General features: G+C 37.5%; 2 protein-coding genes across 4 annotated transcripts in view; both read right to left on the bottom strand.

Annotated features, from left to right (window-relative positions):
- Positions 1-11,308: 11,308 nt before the first annotated feature.
- Positions 11,309-16,355, bottom strand: SNRPE (small nuclear ribonucleoprotein polypeptide E). 2 transcript variants are annotated; one of them, XM_077157479.1, is made up of 5 exons: positions 16,212-16,355; positions 15,674-15,700; positions 14,548-14,610; positions 13,751-13,829; positions 11,309-11,532 (listed from the first exon to the last, which is right to left on the bottom strand). In XM_077157479.1, the coding sequence occupies exons 1-5, from the start codon at positions 16,263-16,265 to the stop codon at positions 11,477-11,479; spliced, it is 279 nt and encodes a 92-aa protein (XP_077013594.1). In that variant the 5' UTR covers positions 16,266-16,355; the 3' UTR covers positions 11,309-11,476. The 2 variants fall into 2 exon arrangements, with proteins under 2 accessions (XP_077013594.1, XP_077013595.1); XM_077157480.1 differs by lacking the exon at positions 15,674-15,700 and having other exon boundaries at positions 16,230-16,352.
- Positions 16,356-23,110: 6,755 nt separating this feature from the next.
- The window catches only part of ZC3H11A (zinc finger CCCH-type containing 11A), a 67,492-nt gene continuing 65,085 nt past the window's right edge, over positions 23,111-25,517 (bottom strand). For both annotated transcript variants that reach the window (XM_077157475.1, XM_077157476.1), the window contains one exon: positions 23,111-25,147. In XM_077157475.1, the coding sequence (XP_077013590.1) occupies positions 24,889-25,147 (259 nt within the window). In that variant the 3' untranslated portion in view covers positions 23,111-24,888. The remainder of the gene's footprint in view (positions 25,148-25,517) is intronic.

Here is a 25,517-nt window from a genome sequence, read left to right as displayed (position 1 = left end):
AAATGTATGGAAATATCTTATAAAACTTGTAATAGGAGGCAGTTTTCTAGATCTTACACCTAAAGCATGAGCATTGAAGAAAGAAATAGATAAATGGGAACTCCTCAAAATTAAACACTTTTGTGCATCAAAGAACTTTGTCAAGAAAGTAAAAAGACAGCTTACACAATGGGAGACAATATTTGGAAACAGCATAACAGATAAGGGTCTAGTATTCAGAATATATAAAGAGATTGTTCACTCAACAACAAAAAGACAAACAACCCAATTGCAAAATGGGCAAAAGACATAGACATTTCTCAGAAGAGGACATACAAATGGCTAAAAGGCACATGAAAAGATGCTCAACTTCATTGGTTATTAAGGAAATGCAAATCAAAAACCACAATAAGATATCACCTCACAACCACCAGAATGGCCATTATCAATAAAACAGAAAATGACAAGTGCTGGAGAGGATGTGGTGAAAGAGGCACACTTATCCACTGTTGGTGGGAATGTAAAATGGTACAACCACTGTGGAAGGCAGTTTGGCAGTTCCTCAGGAAGCTAGGTATAGAATTGCCATATGATCCGGCAATACGATTGCTAGGTAACTATTCAGAGGATGTTAGGGCAAGGACACAAATGGACATTTGCACACCAATGTTTATAGCAGCATTATTTACAATTGTCAAGAGATGGAAACAGCCCAAATATCCATCAACAGACGAGTGGCTAAACAAGCTGTAGTATATACATATGATGGAATATTACACAGCTTTAAGATGGAATAAAGTCATGAAGCATGTAACAATGTAGATGGACCTTGAGGACATTATGCTGAGTGAGATTAGTCAGAAACAAAAGGACAAATACTGTATGGTCTCACTGATATGATCTAACATTCATTAATGAACTTGGAGAATTTCAGTTAAGAACAGAGGCCATCAGGAGATAGAAGTAGGGTAGATATTGGATAATTGGAGCTGAAAGGATAGATTGCGCAGCAGGATTGATTGCAAAAATTCAGGAATGGATAGCACAATACTACCTGATTGTAGCATAATAATGTAAGTACACTGAATGAAGCTGAATGTGAGAATGATAGAGGGAGGAGGGCTGGGGGCACATATGAAACCAAAAAGAAAGACAGATGATAAAGACTGAGATGGTATAATCTAGGAGTGTCTAGAGTGTACAATGATAGAAACTAAATGTACAAATTAAAAAATGTTTTTGCATGAGGAAGAACAAAGAAATGTCAATATTGCAGAGTGTTGAAAATAGATGGTCACTCATATTTTAAAACTTCAACTTCTGTGTGAGACTAAAGCAAAAAACATTTTATTTGGTACAAAAGTTATATTTTGACTAGTACATTTCCTAATATAACTTATATGGACAGGCTAATTGAACATTATAAGTACATGGAAACTTGAATAGGGTATGAGATTTTGTTGGTTTGTCCAGTGTGATGCCCTGATTTGAACAGACTGATTTGAACAGTGATTAAAGAAGTCTCTGCAAAGTCCCCTTGGGGAAATGGTGAGAAAGGGGGAAAATTCATCTTCCCCATGTGGGGAATTCCTGATATTCTCACAAGCAGTGGGGACAACCAAATCAATAGGCCGAGCCCTCAATCTTGGGGTTTGCTCATATGAAAATTATCCTTGCAAAAGATAGGCTAAGCCTACTTAAATTTAGGCCTAATAGTCACCCTGAGAGAACCTCTTTTGTTGCTCAGATGTGGCCGATCTCTCTCTCAGCCAACATGGCAAGCAAAACTCACTGCACTCCCCCTCTCTGCATGGGAGATGACTCCCAGGGGTGTAAACTTCCCTTGCAACATGGGACAGAAATGCTAGAATAAGCTGGGACTCAGCATCAAGGGACTGAAAAAATCTTCTCAATTGAGAGAGGGAAGAGATAAATGAGACAAAGTGTCAGTGGCTGAGATATTTCAAACAAGTCAATAGGTTATCCTGGAGGTTATTCTTACACATTATATAGATATCCCCTTTTTAGTTTAAGGTGTATTAGAGAGGCTAGAGGGAAGTGCCTGAAATGTAGAGCTGGGTTCCAATAGCCATCTTCTTGAAGATGAATGTATAATAATATAGCTTTCATAATGTAACTATGTGATCATGAAAACCTTGTGTCTGATGCTCCTTTTATCTACGGTATGTACGGATGAGTAAAAAATATGGATTAAAAATAAATAAATAATAAAGGGAACAAATGTTAACACAAATTGAGTAGATTGAAATACTAGTGGTCAGTGAGAAGGAGGGTTAAGGGGTATGGTATATATGAGTTTTTTCTTTTTCCTTTTTATTATTTTTTCTGGAGTGACGCATATGTTCTAAAAATTGATCATGGTGGTGAATATACTACTGTGTGATGATATTGTCAGCTACTGATTGCACACCATGTTTGCAATGCTTTTATGTTAAGAATGTTTGTGTTTGTATGTTGTTTTGGTTTGTCAATTAATAAAAAAAATACATGAAAAAAACCAAATATGCTAAGGTCTCTTTCAGAAAATACTTATAAGAATATTGGAGGCTAGACTGTAAGATCTTCTAGCAGCCATACTTAGTCCAAAATTGTAAGTCTATTTCTAGATTCTGAGACTCTGAGCTATATGTATATAAGCTGGCATTTCCCTGCAACTTTAAGTACCTGTGTGACACCTAAGAATATAGACCTGGAGTTCTGAAGCTTTGAACGTCAGCATTGCTATACACAATAACAGTTACAGTAACTGAAAATGAAATCAGACCTCAATTAGAAATAAAAATGAAACTGATCTGGCTGGGACTAAGGTAAATCAGAATACAGGACAAAAGATGATAGTGTATATAGTCTAGAGAATCACCTGTTATATGAGACCAAAGGCAGAGAGAATTTTTATTATGTCTAGAACCCAAATTTTCTGTAACACACAATCTAACCAACCTGTCCGGATAGGTTATTTGAAAAACCCAAACACACAGAGCCCGGAATGGGCAAGAAGCCTTGTAATTCTGTGAAGCATAATGTAATACCCGGAGACATCCCAGACTATGGTGGGCTGATACTTAAAAAGTATTGGTAGAGTTCCTTAAGTGACTAGAGAAACAAAAAGGAAATGTTAAATTTTCCCCTTCTGTGAAATGCTCACTCTCATTCACAGATAGAATAGAACATCTAGACAGAGGATAAATAAGGAACAGAGAAAATCTGAATAATATGATAAATGAACTAGACCTAACAGACATGTACAGAACATTGCACCTTGTTTTGGTTTGTTAAATGCTGGCAGAACACATTATACCAGAAATGGAATGACTTTTTTAAAAAGGAATTTATTAAGTTACAAGATTACAGTTCTAAGGCCATAAATATGTCCAAAATAAGGCATCCATAGAAAGATACCTTAATTCCAAAGACCAATATCTGTCACATGGGAAGGCATGTGGCTAGGATTCACTGGTCCATGTTTCCAGTTCTGTTGCTTCCAGCTTCTGATGCCAGTGGTTCCCTTTCTTCTCTGGAACACAGCTCTGGGTTCTGGCTTCCTTAGCATCTCATGGGAAGGCACACGTTGATGTCTGCTGGGCTTTGCATCTCCAAATGTCCCAGTCTAGGCATCTGCTCTAACAGCACTCCATATGTCTGCATCTCTGAAGCAACTAAGTTATCTCCAAAATGTTCCCCCTTTTAAAGGACTCCAGCAAGTGAATCAAGACCCACCTTGAATGGGCAATCACATCTCCATCTAATCAAAAAGGCCACACCCACAATTGGGCATGCCACATCTCCACAGAATAATCTAATCAAAAGGTCACATCCACAACTGAGTCGCTCTCCATGGAAACAATCTAATCAAAGAGTTTCACCTTACAATATTGAATCAGGATTAAAAGCCACAGCTTTTCTGGGAGTACACAACACTTTGAAACCAGCACATACCCCAAACAGGATATACACTCTTCTCAACTGCTCATGGATCATTCTTAAGAACAGACCACTAGCTAGGTCACAAAACACTTCTCAATAAATTTTAAAAGATTAAAGTTACACAAAGCAGTGAGAGTGTGTTTATTGGTTATTTCTCTTGGAAACAAAGAAATTATCTAAAATTGAGAGTGTTGATAGATTGTGGACTTTGGGCACTATACATGATGCCTGATGAATGCAGGGAGCTGAAGGATGCACTGACTGAGCAGATTGGTAAATGATGGTGTATACATATGATCAAATGTTGTGCTGCTACAAAAAGGAACAAAGTCATGAGGCATGCAACGATGTGAATGAACATATGGGAATTTGGTGAGGGAAAATAAGACAGAAACGAAAGAACAATTATAGTATGGTCTCTCTTAGAAAATGCTTATAAGAAAACAGGGGCCTAGATTGTAGGCTTTTATAGCAGACACATTTAGTCTGGAGTGGTAATTATTATTTCTGTATATATATATACCAGGTATTCAAGTCTGCTAGCTGCAGGAATGCAATATACCAGAAACGGAATGGCTTTTTAAAAGGGGAATTTAGTAAGTTGCCAGTTTACAGTTCTAAGGCTGAAAAAATGTCCCAATTAAAACAGATCTATCGAAATGTCCAATCTAAGGTATCCAGGGAAAGATACCTTGGTTCAAGAAGGTCGAAGAAATTCAGGGTTTCTCTCTCAAGTGAGAAGGCACATGGTGAATACAGTCTGAGTTTCTCTCTCATCTGCAAAGGCACATGGTGAACACAGTCAGGGTACCACTCTCATCTGGAAGGGAACGTGGTGAGTACGGGGTCATCTGTTAGCTTCTTCTCCTGGCTTCTTGTTTCATGAAGCTCCCTGGGAGGCATGTTCCTTCTTCATCTCCAATGGTTGCTAGCTGGTGGACTCTGCTTCTCCTGGCTGTTGTTCTGTTCTGCTCTGAATCTTTCATTCTCCAAAATGTTTTCTCTTTTATAGGACTCCAGAAATTTATCAAAACCTACCCAAATGGGTGGAGACATGTCGTCACCTAATCCATCTTAACAACCACTCTTGATTAAATCACATCTCCAGGGAGATGATCTGATTACAGTTTCAAACATACAGTATTTAATAGAGAATATTCTGCCTTTATGAAATGGGATTTAGATTAAAACATGGCTTTTCTAGGGGACATACAGCCTTTCAAACCACAACGCCAGGTTATACATATTGTAACCTGATATTTAGAGACAAGAACGAAGCTGATCAGGCCGGGGTTAAAGTAATTCAGAACACAGGGGTAAGGAAGACATTGTCTACATTTTAGAATCACACATAATCTTTGAGACCAAAGGAAGAAAGATTTACTTGGTCTGGAACCTAAATTTTCTGTAACACATAATCTAAATCTAACTCAACCTATCTGTATAGCTCATTTGAACAACTGAAACACAAGGAGCCCAGAATAAGAAAGATGTCTTTAATCCTGTATAGCTTAATGTAATGTCTGGATACATCCTAGAATATATTATGCAGATAATCAAAAAGTATGGGCAAAGTCTCTTGAAGGATGGGGAAAAAACATGGAACTATTAACCTTTACCATCAGGGACTCCCCTGATACTGTGTCAAACTTATAGAGACATCCAAATCAACAGGCCATAGCCTTGACCTTGAGGCTTACTCTTGTGAAGCTTATGTAAGTAGCAGAGAAGCTTAGCCTACCTATAGGTATGTCTAAGAGTTCCTTCTGGAGGACCTCTTCTGTTGATCAGATGTGGCCTCACTCTCTCTAAGCCCAGCTCTGCAAGTGAAATCACTATCCCCTACGTGGGACGTGACATCCAGGAGTGAAAGTCCCCTACGTGGGACATGACATCCAGGGGTGAAAGTCTCCCTGGCAGCGTGGGAGATGACTCTTCAGGGACAAGTCCCGCCCTGGCATCGTGGGATCAACAATTCCATCCTGACCAAAAGTGGGGAAAGAAGTGTAACTAATAAAGTATCAGTGGCAGAGAGAGTTCAAATAGAGTCAAGAGGCTACTCTGGAGGTTGCTCTTATGCAAGCTTCAGTTAGACATTGCAACCTATCATAACTTGCCAAATCCCAACCAGGACCATTCCAGCCAACCCTAAAGAAAACCTAGGGCAATTAATAAGCTTCCACAAGTGTTCCATGCACTAGATTTAACTTTCTAGAAACCTACAATCTCTAGATTGCCCAGCCTCTCCAGAACATCAGATGGTTCCATTTCCCTACCCCATATTGACTGCCCCTTCAACATGAAAAAGTTATTGTTGTTTTATATATACATCATATTTTACAAAAAAGAAAAAAAAAGTCAATTGTGATGATAAAAAATATTTATGCCTTCTAGCCTCCTATATTGTGGAGCAGCCAGAAGGAAAAAGCTGAGAGGATTGTATGGTAGCCAATGACAGACTCTGGGATCTGTCCTGTAACTACTTGTTGAAGAGTGCTTTGAAAACTGTATGACCTCTCAGATTTTTCCTTCTAGCTGCTACAGAATATAGGAGGCTAGAAGGCATAAATATTTTTTATCATTTGTTCTAGTTTGCTAGCTGCCAGAATGTAATATACCAGAAATGGAATGGCTTTTAAAAAGGGGAATTTAATAAGTTGCTAGTTTAGTCGTAAGGCCAAGAAAATGTTCCAATTATAACAAGTTTATAGAAATGTCCAATCAAAGGTATCCATCCAGGGAAAGATACCTTGGTTCAAGAAGGGGCCAATGAAGTTCAAGGTTTCCCTCTCAAGTGAGAAGGCACATGGCAAACACATTCAGGGCTTCTCTCTCAGCTGGAAGGACACATGGCAAACACAGTGTCATTTGCTAGCTCGCTCTCTTGGCTTCCAGTTTCATGAAGCTCCCTGGGAGGCATTTTCCTTCTTCATCTCCAAAGGTCGCTGGCTAGTGGACTCTCTGCTTCATGGTGTTGCAGCATTCTCTGCCCTCCTCGAATCTCCTTCATTCTCTAAAATGTTTCCTCTTTTATAGGATTCCAGAAACTTCTCAAGATCCACCCAAATGAGTGGAGATGCACCTCCAGTTAATCCAGTTTAACAACCACTCTTGATTAAATCAGATCTCCAGGGAAATGATCTGATTACAGTTTCAAACATACAGTACTGAATAGGGATTATTCTGCCTTTACAAAATGGGATTTAGATTAAAACATGGCTTTTCTAGGGGACATACATCCTTTCAAACCAGCACATCATCACAACTGACTTTTTTTCCCTTCTTTTTTTTTTTGTGAAAATAACATATATACAAAAAAGCAGTAAATTTCAAAGAATAGCACCACAATTAGTTGTAGAACAGATTTCAGAGTTTGGCATGGGTTACAATTCCACAATTTTAGCTTTTTACTTCTAGCTGCTCTAAGGTACTGGAGACTAAAAGAGCTATTAATTTAATGATTCAGCAATCATACTCATTTGTTAAATCCTGCCTTCTCTGTATAACTCTACCATCACCTTTGATCTTTCTATCCCTCTCTTTAGGGGTGTTTGAGCTCTGGCCATTCTAAATTTTTCATACTGGAAAGGTCTGTCATTAATATGGTGTAGGGAGATGAAACTATCTGATGTTCTGGAGAAGCTGGGCCCTCTAGGTTTCAGGACTTAACTGGACAACCAACTGCTTTTTGACATGATGGCAAGTGGGAAAGAACAGTCTCTTCAACAAATGGTGCTGGGAAAACTGACTGTCCATTTGCAAAAAAAAATAGAAGAAAAAAAAGAGGTCCCCACCTCACACCATGTACAAAATCAACTAAAAATGGATCAAAGTCTTTAATATAAGAGCTAAAACTATTAAACTCCTAGAAGAAAAACGTAGGGAAATGTCTCCGGGACCTTGCACTAGGCAACGGTTTTTTAGGCTTTATACCCAAGCACAAGCAACAACCACAGAAAACAGATAAATGGGACGTCATCAAAATTAACAACTTTTGCGCCACAAAGAACTATACCATGAAAGTAAAATGACAACTTACACAATGGGACAAAATATTTGGAAACCACATATCCAATAAAGAAACCCTTCAACTGACAATGAAAAGACAAACAACCCAATTTTAAAAACAGGCAAAAGACTTGGATAGCTCTCCAAAGATATAAAATGGCCAGAAAGCACATTAAAAGATGTTCAACATCATTAACCATCAGGGAAATGCAAAGCAAAACCATAAGGATATTATTTTCACACCCGATAGAATGGTCATTTAAAAAAATGGAATATAAGTGTTGGAGAGGATGTAGAGAAACAGGGACACTCATTCATTGCTGGTGGCAATGTAAAATGGTGCAGCCACTCTGGAAGACAGTTTGGCAGTTACACAGAAAGCTAAGTATAGAACTACCATATGCCCTAGCAATGCCACTACTAGGTATATACCCCAAAGAACTGAAAGCAGGGACTTGAACAGGTATTTTCACATAGATATTCATAAAGGTGTAATTTACAATTGCTTAAAGATGGAAGCAATTGCAGTGTCCATCAACTGATGAGTACAATAAGCCAGACACAAAAGGACAAATATTGTATAATTACACTGTTGAAACAATTAGAATAAGCAAAATCAGAGTCAGAATCTAGCATATAGGTTGCCAGAGGATGGGGTGGGATAGGGAATGGGAAGGCTTAAAATGTACAGGTTTCCTATTTGGAATGACAAAAATGTTTTGGTAATGGATGGTGGTGATGGTAGCACACATTATGAATGCAATTAACAGCACAGAGATATACATCTGAACATGATTGAAATGGGAAATGTTAGATTGTATATATGGTAGCAAAATTAAAAAGAGTATTATCTCTGGAGAACAGTGTTGAGGAAAGCAGGAACTTTTTCCTCTATTTTTTTTTCCCTCTATTTTATATGCTTCTGTACTCCTTGCATTTTTTATCAGAACCATGCACTGTTGATAGCCCTTAATTGAATTTCTTTTTTTTCTTTTTTGCACGGGCAGGCACTGGGAAGTAAAACTTGAATTTTTTTAAAATTCCACTGGACATAACTTTAAAATTAAAGCCTTATGAATTACTTGACTTGGGTTTTCACGCTGCCTTGAAAAAAGTTTTATTAAGCATGTGTTCACAAAAGCTTGCATGAATAGGTAGTTAAGGTTAGTTCTAAAATGAGTAATTAAAGAAAAGCTCCAATGTCATCCAGTTAATATTAGAAACTGCTTATTAGATTTGCCTAGGAATTGCCATGACACCTCCTGGCCCCTAAGGTCCTAATCCAAATTAAACAGAGATCTACTCCCTAATCATTATTAGGGAACTAATAATGAACTTTGACAAATGCAATACAATGACAAGAACTGGTACCTGAAACACAAAGTCATGGGGCTTTCAAACTATTCTTATTCTTTCTTCTCCCTACCTACTATGTACTAATAGAAAAGCAGGCCCACATTAGTGCTTACTTTTCTTTGAGAGCCTGATTCTCTATCCCTTCTATCTGTTTCAAGAATGTTTATGAGTTAGTGAGTGCTTAGCAAGACCCCTCAAAAACAAACAGCCATTCTAGAAAAATAATTGCTAACATACCAAAAGCTGTCAACAAGAACAACTTCCCAGTAGCATGTTTTAGTAACTTATAAACAGCAACACCTCCTGTAATACAAATTCTCGTTAGATCTACAGATTATGGAAAAGTACAACTTAAAAAGCAAACACCACAGGCTCTGTAAAGCAGAAAAGCAAGCAAAGATTTCTAAATACAGAGCTCAATTGTAAGAGCTGACTATACTTTATTTCTCACTACCATCATTGCTCTATCAAAAATAGAACCTTCCATGTCTTGATCCATTCAGAGTAAGCCACAGCAGACACAGCTCTGCTTACACAGGGCAGTCAGGTCAGAGAGGCCATACAGGGAAATGGAAAAAGCAGCCAGCAGGTTTTCTTAGGGATCATACTGCTCCAGCTTTTATCCTTCTTCTCAGCTATTTTAGTGCCAAGAAAGCTGCTGGGAGGTCTTTGCTGAGTTCTGAAAAAGCTCCTATCTTTTCACCAGAATGGCTGAGCAGTTTTAGGGCTGAAACTCCCTCTGCTGCCCAATGTTTTCTCTGCACACTCTAAGGAGGTCCATTCAATGAATTTCAAACTCGAATATGTTAAAAGAGCTAACGTTGCCTTTATTTCAAAATATGACCAAAAAGGTATGAATGCAAATAGGAGAGGGACAGGCCAAGTTCTAGGTTGGATTGACTTCTACACTCACAAATCTCATCCATTTAGGAAGTTTCTTTTACTCACGTTAAAGTGTGGTTCTTTCACAGGCACCTAGAAAAGCAGAAATTGAACTTTAGTCCTACTTCCTCAACCTATCCTTAACAATTCTGTCTACTAGCAAATTTAAGATAGGTCTTATTTATCTTTCAAGATGCCATTTAAATACCACTTTGCACATGGTATTGAAACTATCTGCTTACCAGTCTCTGCTGTTTTTATTCATCTTTGAGTCCCCATACCCTATGCCTAGCTAAGAACAGATGCTCAATAACCATTCGTTTAACAGAATTTTAAACAAAAGCACTCTGAAATATCGAAAGGGGAGATTTATTCACATAAGAATTCAATTAGGAAATATGATGTCTTTACTGGGGAGGAATCAAAATTCTTAAGAGAAACAAGCATTTCTTCAAACATACAATTACTCTGCCTAACAATTTACCAGCTCTGCTTTCAGTCTTTTACCAACTACCAACCTCACAAATCCTCTCTTAACAAGGGAACCTATAAATTTACTTTTTTTTATTAATTAAAAAAATTAACTAACACAACATTTAGAAATCATTCCAAATGTGCTAAGAAATGATGAATATGCATCTATGTGATGATATTAAGAATTACTGATTGTATATGTAGAATAAATTTACTTTTTAAGGCACTTCATTCTTTCCTATACTCAAATACTTCTTACATTCTGGTCCTAATGATAAAAGAACCCACAAAAACCTTATAACAGTAACTGTGCTGGAATGCTGAGTAGATATTAAAGCCATTAAAATGTCCGTAACCTGTTTTGGCATAAAATTCTAGTGTTCCAGAATCCAAAATCAGGACTGATGAAGACATACATTATTAGTGCAATAACCTTTGTTTATTTTGTAGTCCCTCTCCTTCCCCTCCCCAGTCCAATATCTGAAGTTTATCTATCAGATAGAATTTCTACTCTTTGCCTTAATAATCCACAGGTCTGTGCTCAGAGAAAAGCAGGTGCCCAGGAAAATTTGCCACCCTTCAAAAGCTTTAAAATAAATACAGAAACTAATGGTGCCACTGTGTAAAAGTTTTCTACCACTGAACAGAAAGAAACAACAAAAACTTCTTAATAAAAACAATCCTACGGCATTTATTGTGATCTGGTAATAACATAAGGGCAATCAAAACAATATGAGCAAATGTTACAGAACTATACTCCTAACAAAGGATACCTAAAAAAAAAAAAAAAAAGTATTGTCTTCTCAACAATTTCTCATTTTATTAATCATTTCTAGTTGGAAACACTTTGTAGCAGGGTAATATTATCTCCTTTTAGCATGATCCGACCTGCAACACACACAAAAAAGAAATTTATTGTAAGCCATAAACACACAATTTTTTAATCACACAATTTCAGATCCAGCGAAAAATATATTGAAAATGCTTTCTCACTTATGAAGGTATGTGAACATTTCAAAGTCCTTATATTGAAAGGCTCTTAGATTCCATAAGAGCATATGCACTTTTTCAACAATAACCTAATGAAGGTACATGAATGTTATTTTATGACAAGTGCACTTGTAGGCTAAGTCAACCCAAGGTTACCTCAGCCTTTCTTAACATTTTGAGTTTGTAAAAGTGTAGAAATGGGTTGTATCTCTAGTTTAGGAAATGCAGCACATGATAACCTCTTTTAGAGCTGTTAGTATAATAAAGACCTTAGCCCATAAAAAAGCCTGTTTAAGTTTTACCCAACATTTCTTAAACTATCTGAACACAGAACACTTTTTTGCCTGAGAAGTACCTATAAATATCTTGAGGACCACTACGAGTTCAGCGAAATAGTTTGAGAAATGCTAATGAACTTCAACAGCCTTATACTGCCTCACTTTCTCAGGCTAGGTAAAGAACATATTGATCTATTCTACAGGATGGAATGCAACACTTTGCAAATATTCATAAATAATATGATCTTGATAGGGCTAGCTGGCCCTTCAAGAAAGGACAACTTCAGATTTGAAACTTCAAGACTTTCATAAATAAGGGAGGAAGAAACACAGCAAGACATAATACCACTTCTCAGAATCTACTTTCCACATATCCAGTATAGGCTCAAGAGAATCCTCAAGGTCTGGAATAAAGAGACACCTGAAATCCACCACTGGTGAAAATACTAGGGGGCTGTAAAGTGGGCTTTAAAGAAATTAGGAAAACACAAAATGCCTAAATAAACCTCAAATTAATGAGAGAGTAATAAAAGTGATTTCGTTTGACTTGGTGAATCCATGAATCCTAAATACTGTTAAATGGGTTAAGAACCTGCATTAATTGTTCACTGTTCAAATATTTTTGAGTTTCCGCTATGTGCCAGGAATTGAATTAGGCACTGAGCAATTGGCAGAGTATATTAAGGAACAAAAAAGACACATGCATTTATGGAGCCTGTGGTATAATGAAAAGCTAAATATAACAATAAAATAATCCCATTAATAAATGCTGTACTATAAATTCAGACAGCACAACACAGTCCCTTACCCTAGTAAAACAAAACCAAAGCCTGAGCTTCTTCAAGGAAATGATATTTGACCTGTGTTCAAAGACACAGGGAACAGTATATACAGTGGCTTATGGTGGAGCAAATGTGCAGATTCAAAAACCAAAAGACAGGTGTGGCTGAAACTCAAAAAATGAAGGACAGTGACACAATATGAGGCCTTAAAAAGATGAGGCCAGATCTGGTAGGGCCTTTCTGAAAATATGTTTTTAATCCTAAGAACAACAAAAAGTCACTGAAGGATTTCAAGCAAAAGGATAACAAGGTCAGATTGGTGTTTTAAAACATGACCGTTTGTATCCTGGAAAGCAAACTGGAAGGGAATGAGGTAGTTGCAGAAAAATCAATTAGTAAGCTGAATGGAGATTGGTGTCATTCAGTAAGGTAGGGAACACTAAACAACTCTAAGGAGTATGTGAGGGATAAGTACTGAGTGTGATTTCTGATATGCTGACTTTAAGGTGCCTTTGAGATAGTCAGGAAGAAATACTGAATAGGCTCAGAGGTGAGGTCTGTATCACAGAGACAAATGTGGGGCTCAATATAGAACAGTAAGTGAAGCTATAGCCTTGAGTGCCTAGGAAGACAATACTGAATGACAGCATGACCTTGAGCAACTCAAACATTTAAAGAATCGACAAAAGTGTGAAAAGGAATGACAAGAGAAAAAAAATGAAAACCAGAGAACGGTATCACGGAGCCAAAGGAACAAAGTGTTTCAAGGAAGGAGTGGCCATAGTGTCAATGCTGGTTACCACCCTTAAGTAAAACAAGGACTAAAACCAATCATAGATGTAACAACATTAGGTCTTTGGTGACCTTAGTGAGAGTTGTCTGATTAGAGCGACACAAACAGAAATGGAATAAGATAGGGAATAAGTGGCAGAGGATGTTCCCTCTAACAGTTTCTGATATGCAAACTAAATTTAAACATGAATTGATTTGCAGGCCCTTCAATTCTGCAAGTAAATAAAAATTCCTAGGATTCAGTAAGACCATCTATATTCTTACCCAGTTGTTTTCTTGACTTTGTTTTAGAATGAATCTCTTCTGCATCATCTAAAACGAGGTTCATGTACTCATCAAAACCCTAGAAAATAAGCCAATTCACTGTCATCACTGTATCCAAACCATTCCAAAACAAATATACCTATCTAGAATGCCATTAACTTCAGAAATCCACCCCACCACTGATCTTTCAGTGGAACCAAATGGAAGCACTGCCACCTACCTAAGTTTCTTTTTAAATAACAAGGAAAGCCGTAATGTATTCCAAAATACCTCTCAAAACCTTTGGACTTAGTATTTCATTAGCTTATGCCAAGGAGACATTTTTCCTATCTTTTCTAACCCATCCAATATAAAGGAGGTGTGTATGCCTATCAGTTAGCTTCTACTGAAACTACTCTTCCACTTTTCCCACTTGTTTTCCAACTGCCATTTGGGGAAGAGATTACTAATGGATTCTATAGTGGAATACCAAATGGAATATACCAAAGTGCCCCAGAGACAATACTTTCAGTCATATTTTATCTGTTCTTTAAAAAATTATTCAGGGTATCCTCCCTCCTTGGAAACCTTATTAATCCAGCCTGCGCTATTCAAATTATCACTTAACCCAGAACAAATACTCTATTAATCTCACCCTCTAGCTTTATATTATCTTTATCTCATGTCTCCTTTCCCAAATATTAATACTGTTGTTAAAATAACTTAAAATTGACTTCTTGTACTTTGTTCTGCTGTCCATTTTCTATTAATCTTTTTCTATGAATAAACCGTTCTGAGTATGTATTCTGGGTACTCACAATAATACAGCCCTCTATCCGCATATTTACTTGCTCATAGAGCCACACCTGAATCCGGGATCTCTGAGATAATTATAAAAATAGAAATGTAAAATTAGTAAACAAAATCCAATCACTTTAGTTCAACTGCAGAGAAATATGGCTTCTAAAAAGTCTTTGATAAATATAAGCAAGAACTCTGACTATTAGGCCCTTACCTAAGACTCAAGATTGGGTACTTGACAAACTTTCCATTTAAAAAATGCTACTTTGAACCTGTCAAAGCTAATAATTTTCCTGTTATCTTAGGGCTCAATCATATTTCTTACCTTCTAGATCCAATATAGAGTGCAAACTGGTGTCAGTGTAGGACAAAGCAGTTATTTCCAAAGATCAAGACTAAGGACTACTTCCTTATCTGCTATAGTAAAATCTAGCTCCAAAACAGAGCTTTCTCTAAGTTCTCGGTTTTCTGTCACATACCTAACTATCAAAGCGATGAGAAATTACAATGGCTTGAATTTAATCCATTTTACAATTGTGTACCTAATCACACACTAGGATTTTCCAGAATAGGAACTACATTTTTTTCCTTCAGCCATAACTTAAAAATACCCAGACCTGCCAACTCAAAATTTCAGAAACAGTACTGCTGCAGTTTAGTAGCAGGCTGCTACTAAATCCCTCTGAATCTACCTTTCCTCTCCTCCTTTTTTAAAGCCTTTTTCACATGTAAGTTTTTCCACAGGCACTAAACACACAACCTTATGACAAGGCTTAAAGTGATTGGGTTCTTCTTCCAAGCAATGTTACATTCTTTGCAAATTGTTGGGGAGGGAGAAAGGTTCCAATATTCTGGCCATAATCACTACAACAAAAGTACCATTGCTATGCCTGCCAATAAATAGTTTTTGAAATTAGTAATTATGGTTTTGCAAAGTAAAAAATAGCACAATGCTTCGAATGCTTGGAGCTGACAGCAATACAAATCATCTTACTATACTAGAACTTTCCCGGTAATCCTTTCCCCTCGATTATCCTTTCAATTCCCAGCTTCAACTACTTTTAACTCTAAAACACATCGATTGGGCAGTTCGACAGCCTTTTTATTTAAAATACAACATGAAACAACAATTAACTTACGTACATTTTGCAAATATCTGAAGATGAGGTTCTGCAACACAGTGGTCAAGAGAAAAAATACACGAATAGCATAGGCTCTCCTTCCCGAAAATGGCCAATCCCGATCCCATTCCCATCTCACCTTCTTTTGTTTTCTGAAAGCGAGGTCTGGTACCTACGCTATGAAGAGTGCCCAACAAAGCACTCAACAGCGAGTTCCTAAAGAAATCCTCTTCGACTCCCTTATTCTCCAGGAGTTTCCTTGGCGCTGACAACTTCCTCCTCCAACACCGGCCCACCCCCACACACACTCACTAATCAATAAGTTGTCTTCCCTCCGCTCACGCCTAGCATTCCTGCATTCCCAATCGTAGGGGTCCATCTAACCCCACTGCCCATGTACTACGGGTCCGTCAACTACCCGCGCTTTCTGCCGGTGTCGCTAGCCCCACGGGCTGATGGGATGTGGGGCCGCACTCTGATCCCTTAAGCCCCCCGTCTGCCTGTTCCTTAGCCCCCATCCCAGTTTGAACCTTCTAGACCTGACATTCCGCATAGGATACGATAGGCTGGACCATCACCTTCTGCACTTTCTGGCCCTGGCCACGATACGCCATGGTGGAAGTTCACACAGATCACACGAACGCACAAGGCACCTAAGAAAGCAACTTCCGGAATCAAGAACCGGAAACGGAAGTGTATGCTTGCTGTGTGGCGACTTGCACGGCTCCTAGGAAATGCCTCTCTAGCTGCAGGGTCGCATTCTCTATGCTCTTTAGCATCCGGGGGAAGCCGAATCGAGGCAACTGCAATTTGGAACCTGTGTCGATCCTAATACGCCACCTGGAGGGAGGCGGGAAGATGTGCACAGGAACTTAAACAGTGCGGCGGGTTGTGAAGGCGGCCGAGGCGCAGACGTCAGCACGTTTCTATTACCTGCGTCTGCTTTAAGAGCCGTAATCACCCCACAGCTTATCTTGTTGTAAAATTGGTTAATTTAATTCTTTTTTCTGAGGCCTAGTTTCTTGGAATGTAAGCTTGGAGATATGTTGTGGGAGAGAGGGTCCGGCGGCTAGATGCGGAACAAGCTCCAGGGCCGCCAGATCAGGCTTTGTCAGCCCCAGGCGTTCTGAACTCAAAAGCCAGGCGCTAAGGTTTGCTCCAGTAACGGATTCATTCCGCTATCAACGCTGTAGGGAGTTCTTGTAAGATGGCAGAAGAGTATGGTGAGTTAACGTGAAGACGCTGAAATTTGATTGCTGGACTCGAATCTAGTTCACTTACTGGTTCTGTGACCAAGGTTAAGTTGCTTGGCCTCGACATGTCTCCTTAGTGGTTTGCAAAATGGAAATAATATTCCTTTTCGGGTTCTAGTGAGGATTCAGTGCAGCAATAGCATGTATGTGTTTATATTAAAGTCTCAGTCAATGTTAGATGATATCTATGTTTCCCTGGGTAACAACACATCTAGTAAGTGAGGGGAGCTGTAATTTGTAGGTGTGCCTGACCCAAAGCCAAGTCTGTCTTTCCATTATGTCAGTTATGTCATAGCAAAGGAAATAGCAAAAATTTCATTTTTAGACTACCCATGTTATAGATGAGGAAACAGGAGTTCAGCTGAAGAAACTTGCCTAAGGGGACACCACTTAGGGCAATTGGCAGAATCAGAATTTGCTTAACTTCTATTTAATGGGGAATAACACTAATGCCCACCTCATCAAGGTGCTGACATCAAAGAATATGGAAGTGAATTTTGAACAACATGGAAAGCTAGGAAGCGAATCGGTTAATTATTTAAAATTTTCTTCACCAGACACAATGGAGTGGCACTCTGCACTAGCTTACTCTAAACTTGACAAAGATATACTGAATTCAAAGACAGCCTGATAGGATACACTAGTAGTAACAATACATATTCCATCTCATATGCAGAGGGGCTTAATTACTTGTTTTTGTATTTTCCTGTTTCTGAAGTTATGATTCCTTAAACTTTTGGAGATTGATTCCTTAACTACTCATTTAACTGATTATACAACTCATCAGAATTGCTATGTTGTTTACTTTTAAAAAAAACGATTTTGCATTTCTGTATTTAAATCTGTGATCCATCTGGAATTTATTCTAGTATTCCAGCATTTATCCTAGAGATGATGCAGCTTTATATTTTCTAGGTGGTTACCTAGTTTCCCATCACCTTTCCAAAAAAAAATAATTCAATTAAAAATGCCACATATTTAATAAACCAAGTGTATGTGTGTATATATGCATATGTGTATATGGTTTGTGTTTTATTCAGTTGATACTTGAGTCTATTTATGGACCATTTTCACAGTTAGAGGTATTATATAGCTTTTTGTATTCTTATTTGATAGAACTAAAAGGAGGTAGAATTTTCCTAGTTATTCTTGTGCACTTATTTTTCATATAAACTTCAAAATCAGTTTACCTAATTTAAATTCCTTTGGGGATTTTTATTGGGGTTGTATTAAACTCTAGAAAAAATTAGAATTATTTTTTTATCCAAATACATGATGTCTTTCCATTTGTTCAAACCCTTCTAGTCCTTCAGAAGTTTTGTTTTTTCCATGTAGATCTTGTGCCTTTCATAAATTTACTATTTAATTTTTCTTGTTATTAAAAATTGGGTCTTTTTCTCAATCACATGCTCTAGTTGGTTGTTAGAAGAAAAAGACTGATGAATTAAATTACATAAAAATTATAAAACTTACATGACCAAAAAGCTATCATAATAAGTCAAAAGAACTAGAAAAAATACGTTTGCAACTTATCAGACAAATGGCTAATTTCATTAATATATATAGGAGGTTCTAAAAATCAAGAAAGAAAAGAATGCTATTCTGGTTCTCTATTGCTGTGTAAGAAACCATTCTAAAACCTAGTGGCTTAAACCAACCACCATATTATTTATTTTATATTTGTAATATCTAGACTAAAATTCAATATTATTTATTATGGTGATGATAGGGTTAATGTGACTTTACAAAATATTAAGCATTCACATTGAATAATCTTAGAAATTAAGGCAATGGAAATGTGAAAATCCTCCCCCTCTAAGAAGGTATCTGAGAATGACAGATGCTCTAGAACATTGATGTAGTTCAATTTGCAGTTAGAAGTTTACTTTCTCAGTGGAAACTGAGGTTCTTTAAGGAGGAGAGTTCACTAAGTCAGTAACTCTAGCTTTACACCAGTGCTTTTCAAAGTGTGATCACAAGACCAGCCCACCATATTATTTTTTATTTTTTTATTTTAGAGGGTGGTGCATAGTCTGAGAATCGAATCAAGGTCTTCTGTATGTCAGGCAAGCATTCTACCATTGACCACCATGTTATTTTAATTCATGATATTGTGTGTCAGGGATTTAGGCAGAACAACTAATCATGATGTACAAATTTGAGATTTTCATGACTTTCCCAATGTATCTGCAAAATAGGCTTGAAAATCACGGACCCAAAGGGACATAACTTATTTGAGAAGACTTACCTCCAGCCCCCCAAATATATAAATATATCCTTCCTCTCAGACGACGTTCCTTCCATCTCACCTAAAAGCCTCACAACTTGCTGAATGATTGTATGAGTCATTAACTAGAAGCATGTCAAAGAATGGAGTTGGGAAGAAGCAGTGGGAGGCTATAAAAGATCAGCAGTCCTTGAAATGGATTAAGAACTGTTTTATTCATTCAGCAAATATTTATTGAATGTCTTCTGGTGCCAGACCTGTATTAGATGCTGAGAATATATAGGTGAATAAGAATCTGTCTCAAAGAGTTTTAGGCAGGTAAACAATCTTAAAGGTGTAAACAGAGTATATGCCTACTGGACAGGCACCAAAACCCCTCTTTGAGGGGATAGGTCGCCTGGAAGTCAGAGGATGTGTAGGAGTTAGCCGAAAGAAAGGAAGAGTCTTATAGGTAGAGTAGAGCATCACAAAGCCGAAAGGCTAGAGAGATTAGTGTATTGGTGAAATCAGTAACAAGTAGTTTTGCTGGAGTGTAGAGGATGAGGGGTGAGTGGCAGGAAAGGAGGCTGGTAGGTCAGGGCCTTATATGCTAAGGAATTTGAAATTAATTTTGGAGGGAAGAGGGGAGGCACTGAAGGATTTTATGGTGCAGAGTGACTCATATTTACATTTTAAATAGATCCTTCTTTTGTCTTCCTTTTTAAAATGATCAATTCACACTTCAGTCAAGAATGAAATAGCTGACAGCCAATTGAGAGCAAGAATGAGACATGACAGAGGCCCTAAAAAATACCAGAGGGATGGTCAGAGGTTACCTGCCCAATTTGGCCTTGTTTGCTACTCAAATTATCAACTTTAAGTTACACAAAACTCCAGCTCTAAAACCTCCAGTAAGCTTCCCTGACCAGTCTAGAACTCATTGGCTACTCAGTGCATTAAGACCCTCTATAGCAACACTTAATACTTGCACCAACTTCACTCCTATTTTCTTTTGCAAATATTTCATATTCTAGTTCTACCTGGAATAGACACATACTCAGGATATAGGTTTGTCTTCCCCATATGCAGTGCTTCTGGCAAAACTACCATCCGTGGACTTGCAGAATGCCTTATCTACCATCAAGGTGGTCCACATGGCATTGCTTCTGATCAAAGAACCCACTTCACAGCAGATGAAATGCAGGAATGGGCACATGCTCATAGAATTCACTGGTCTTAATGTGTTCCCTATCATCCTGAAGCAGTTGGATTGAAAGAATGGTGGAATGGTTTTTTGAAGACTCAATTACGGCACTAACTAGGTGGCAATACCTTGCGGGCTGGGACAGTGTTCTCCGGGAGGCTGTGTATGCTATAAATCAGCACCCACTCTATGGTGCTATTTCTTCCACAGCCAGGATTCACAGGTCCAGGAATCAAAGGAGTGGAAATGGGAATGGCTTCACTCACTATTACCCTAGTGATCCTCCTGGGAAATACTTGCTTCCTGACCTGACAACCTTAAGTGCTTCAAGGGCAGGGGTTTAGCCTATCACCTTGTCTAGCCCTAAGAGCCAGTAGCGTTTAAATGGCTTGGTGCAAGTATTAAGTGTTGCTATAGAGGGTCTTAATGCATTGAGCAGCCAATGAGTTCTAGATGGTCAGGGAAGCCTTACTGGAGGTTTTAGAGCAGCAGTTTTGTGTAACTTAAAGTTGATAATTTGAGGTGTGAATTATCAAGAGGTGTGAATCCAAAATACTTTGTGGCATATTTAAACTACATTCTCTGAGATCCCAAGCCAATAATGACTAAATAAGCCAAGACACCTAATAGTGTTCTTTACCTTTGCATCTTCCTCACCTTGAAACTTCTATTTTCTTCTTTTGTTCTCCATCTATTTCCCCATTTCATACATTCACTTATTCAACAGCCAGAAGTTTTATCTGAACACAATCATTTTTCACAGAATCCCTTAGTTCTGCTTACCCTTATATAAATGGTTGTTTCATTCTCTTTTGAAGACAAATTAGTCCTATTTTTAAGACCAAAACATCCAGGCACAGGCAATGCCAAGTTTTAGGTCACTGCTCTTTGCTTATTACCGTAAATTCAGACTCTGAAACACCAAGTCTAATAATAGGCCTATTTATGTACATTTTCTGAATCCTAAATTAACTTTATTAAAATATAAAATTCTAGATTACTATTATTGAGGGTAAATACTTTTCATTTGCCTATTTTACAGTACAATGCTAAAATGATAAAAGTATTTTCTTTGTGCTCATGCATTTAACGTTTTGCAAAATAAACTGGTTTAGATTAATGATTTATATTTATAATGCATTTATAATGCAGCTGTTTCCACAATTTTCAAAGATTTATTGAGCAGTTTCCTAATACCAGATTTGGGAAAAAAATATCTTTCAAATGTCTCATTAAGTATATTTTCTTGCATTTATGATCTGCTCACTGACCCTGAACCTACAGTTGGGGGAAAAGAAGCAGTGATCTCCCAAAGCAGTAAAGGATTTAGTGTCAAAATGGTTATGTGAATTAAGAGGTACACATAAGTACTCAATAAATGTTAGCTAGTTTGAAAGTGTTAAACAGTTAGCAACTGGACACCATACATTTCCTGTTGCTAAATTGCCAAATTACAATAAAATATTTTGAAGAGTTGCAGAATTATTCTGGCAAAATTAAACCTGTTTTAGAAAAGGATCATAGAACTCCTCTATCAGCATAGACCAAGCTTTTCTTACTGAAGCTCTATTAAATACATTTTATTTCTGTGGTGGTTTCAGACTAGTTGAAAGTAAACAATGATCTATATAGATGGAGTTCTACTGGAATTTGGGGTTTAAGATTAGAACTTTAAGGATCATTTATCTTGCAACAAATACACGAATTCTAAATCTTGAAATTTCTGGCTACAGCCAAATTCTGCAGTATTTGGGTCCTTTTCCTACACTTAAAATTGAAAACCATCGCTACTCAAAATTAAATATATATAATGTTTTGCTTTATTGGGAAAAAAGATGATTCTGCTCATTAGGACTCCTTTTAGACAACTGTTTTTTAAAAATCTATTTGGTAATGTGCTGGTATGAAACTGTTGTGTACCCCAGAAAAAAACATGTTCTCTAATAGTTATTCACTATTATTGGGTGGGATCTTTTGATGAGATGGTTTCCATGGAGATGTGTCTCCACCCATTCTAGGTGGACTGGCTACTCGAGTCCTCTAAGAGGAAAACATTTTGGAAAAAACTTCAGATCCTACATAGCCAGAGACATTTGGCAATGCAGAAGGAAAACATCCCCAGGGCTCTGAAACAAGAAGCCAGGAGGGAAAGGTAGCAGACATCAACCATGGAACTTCCCAGCTGACAAGAGGTGTTTCAGACTCATTGGCCTTTCTTGAGTCAAGGTATCTTTCTCTGGGTGCCTTAATTTGGACATTTTAATGGCCTTAGAACTGTAAACTTGTAACTTAATAAATTCCCTTTATAAAAGCCATTCCATTTCTGGTATACCAATACAGGTAGCTAACAAATTTATACATATCCTTGTAACAGTTAAAAAACTGGTATACTACTAAAAAACTTGGACTCTACTGAAGTAATAATTTTTAACATACTATACTATACCTTCATGCTTTAAAATTCTAAACCATTGCATCTAAGATCACTTCCGAATTCTCCCTTATAAAAGACTAATGGCACCACCACTTAAATTTATTTAACGATTAAATATCAGTATCAGAAAAATACTATGTGATAGATGAAATAATCATATGTATTCTTATCTAATACAGAAGGCAGCTAAAACGGAAGCACACTTGTGGGTATGTTTGGGTGTATGTATGTCCTAATGAAAGGTTTTTCAAGCCAAATTCGTGAAATTGAAGCATGTACACAAGAGGCCAACAACACTCTGAGGGGTACCTCTATGAAGGCCCTTGGCTTAAGTAATATAAGACTACTTAACTCACATCATCAAGACTTTCCTACACCAGTTTATTTTAAAACACAAATAAGTATTTCTCTTTCTGTAATGGCAAATGATTCAAATAATATTGGACATGAATCACTAGCTAATACAAGGGATTTAAATATGAAACAAAATTATTTTTAAAAAGCAAAAGAATCAAGGTTATGTACAAAAGGGACCTGGAATCTGTAAGCTGATTCCAAAATGAAATGAAGAGAAAATCTGTGGTGAAACCAGAGCATTCCATCCCTGCTTTGGAGAAGGGCTATCACACAACATTCAGTCAGCTGAAGATGGATCAGTAGAGAGGTGTCTATATATAAATTTCAAGCTATTTTTGCTTGTGCGGAATCACCCAGATCTTCCCAAGACTGAACAGGTAGTCCTGTGGCTTTCTTCTTTTTCCACATTTCCAACAAGGCTATATGAAGTTCAACTCTTGATGAGCCGCTTACAACAGCAGTTCCTTAGGAGCCAACATGACAGGTGGGTCAGGTTTTGCTATGAGAAACAAAACTGGCCACCTACAGTAAAATATCAAAACGGACAAGTCCTCCTTTCTTCTTCCTTCCAATTATTGTACAATGTGTCTCTCTTCAAGATTATTATCCCCATCATACTTGTTCCTTCACAAGTCTAAACCCTTGAGGTGATATGAAGGAGACCAACACCAAGAAAAGAAAATCCAATTCTGAAATGAAGAAAACTGTAGTACTGGAAGGTATTCAATACACCCCCAGAGCATCTCAATATCCCTGCTACAGTACAATTCAGTGTACTGTTACAGTCCATAGATAAATATTGGCAGCTTGAATGAGTTCATTTTTGTCCTCCCAGGTGGTTAAAGGGCACCAAATAAATACTAGGCAAGAGGAGTTTGCTGGGAGAGTTAGAAATAAAAAAATTAACCAATTTCATCCCTGTGTAATTCAATGCCAGTAGGAGGCAAGTGCTGAAGGAAAAAAGGGACAACTTTCATACTTAAAAAGAATTCCTCTAATCATGTCACCTCTTATAGAGAATCCAGGGAATCCCAGAAATAGAAAATTAGTTTCAGGGGACCCCTGAGGCACTTTAAAGCCTTAAAAAATTACAGTAATAATAAATTAGCTATTGCTTTTTGGAGGCTTATAGGGCAGCAAAAGCATCAAAATCAGGTCCAAAGAGTATGTCCAGATTACCAGCTTCATGAGCTGCTCAGCCGTCTCTAAAGCTTAAATTTCTAAATACATTTAAAAAGACATACAGTTTAACACAGATTAAGTGGATTTTTTTTTTGTTTAGTGGTAACATGAGATTTGGTCCTTAATGCTAGCAGCTGTCTTCATCCTTTCAAACTCAGGTGATAAAGTACAGAAAGACAATACAGAAAGGAAATAACACAACATGGGGGAAAATAAGCCACAATTGACAAACACCTCAAGGAGTCACTAAGTTCTCTTGCACGCTTTCACTTGGATCGCCTTCAGTCTCTTTTCTATGGAGAAAAGGTCAACAGAACTTTATCTCAAAGATGCTGAACAGTGGCATCAAATGGACAAACAGTTATTCAAGGGTCTTCTTAAAATCTGACCCCAAAGAATACAGGACACATATAGGTAATTTAGAGGTATACTTCTGATTTGGGGCATATTCTAGACTAAAGAAATTGTCAACTCGGGTAAATGTTATGTTATAATAGAGGAAAGTAAGTCCAGTTTTTTGGCGCGCGCGCGTGTGGGGTTGGGTTTTTTTGTTTTGTTTTGCTTTTTTTTTTTTTTTTTTTTAATGTTTTCACTTTCACCTTCAACTATCAATCATTTCAGACAGCTCAAGCAGAAGGTCATCTTCATCCTTCCCAGGATCCAGGTCGATCTCAGCTTCTAATTTGCCTCCAGAAATCTCCCAAATTAGTTTCTCAAAATCATCCTCTACAGAGAGCTGGGGCTTTCCTGTTGAGGCAGAGCTGAGTCGGCGAGTTTTCGTGGCCATATGGGATGAGGATGGGCCAGACAGCTCGGGTGATGAGGGATCTGAAGAGGACTGGGTTGGAGGTATTATAAGACTGTAAGATTAGAAAAAAAAAGAAATCACAAAACTATTCCTTTTCAGTGGTTGGCAAAACACCTAGTCTAGGGACACAAAAGGTTAGCAAAGAGTTGTTTCTAAGGACACGTAAACAGAAAACTGTCTCACTGTTTTGGGACCAAGTATTTTCATAATTTAAAGCACAATTCAACATGATACTAAAAATATCTTTAAAATAATACAGCAAAATATAAATAACAGCATCCAAGGAGAATAGTATTTCTGAATTTCACATATTCTTGTAATTAATTCAAAGTTCAGAAGACTTATTTTAGATGTGGCTAAACAATAAATATCTAAGGTTAGTTAACAGTGTTATTCTCTAGAATTCATTTAAAAAATTAACT

The sequence above is a fragment of the Tamandua tetradactyla genome, chromosome 4, assembly GCF_023851605.1.
Source record: "Tamandua tetradactyla isolate mTamTet1 chromosome 4, mTamTet1.pri, whole genome shotgun sequence".
In the NCBI taxonomy this organism is placed as follows: Eukaryota; Metazoa; Chordata; class Mammalia; order Pilosa; family Myrmecophagidae; genus Tamandua; species Tamandua tetradactyla.
The sequence above is the reverse complement of the archived record's forward strand: the minus strand, read 5'-3'. Positions and strand labels throughout refer to the sequence as shown.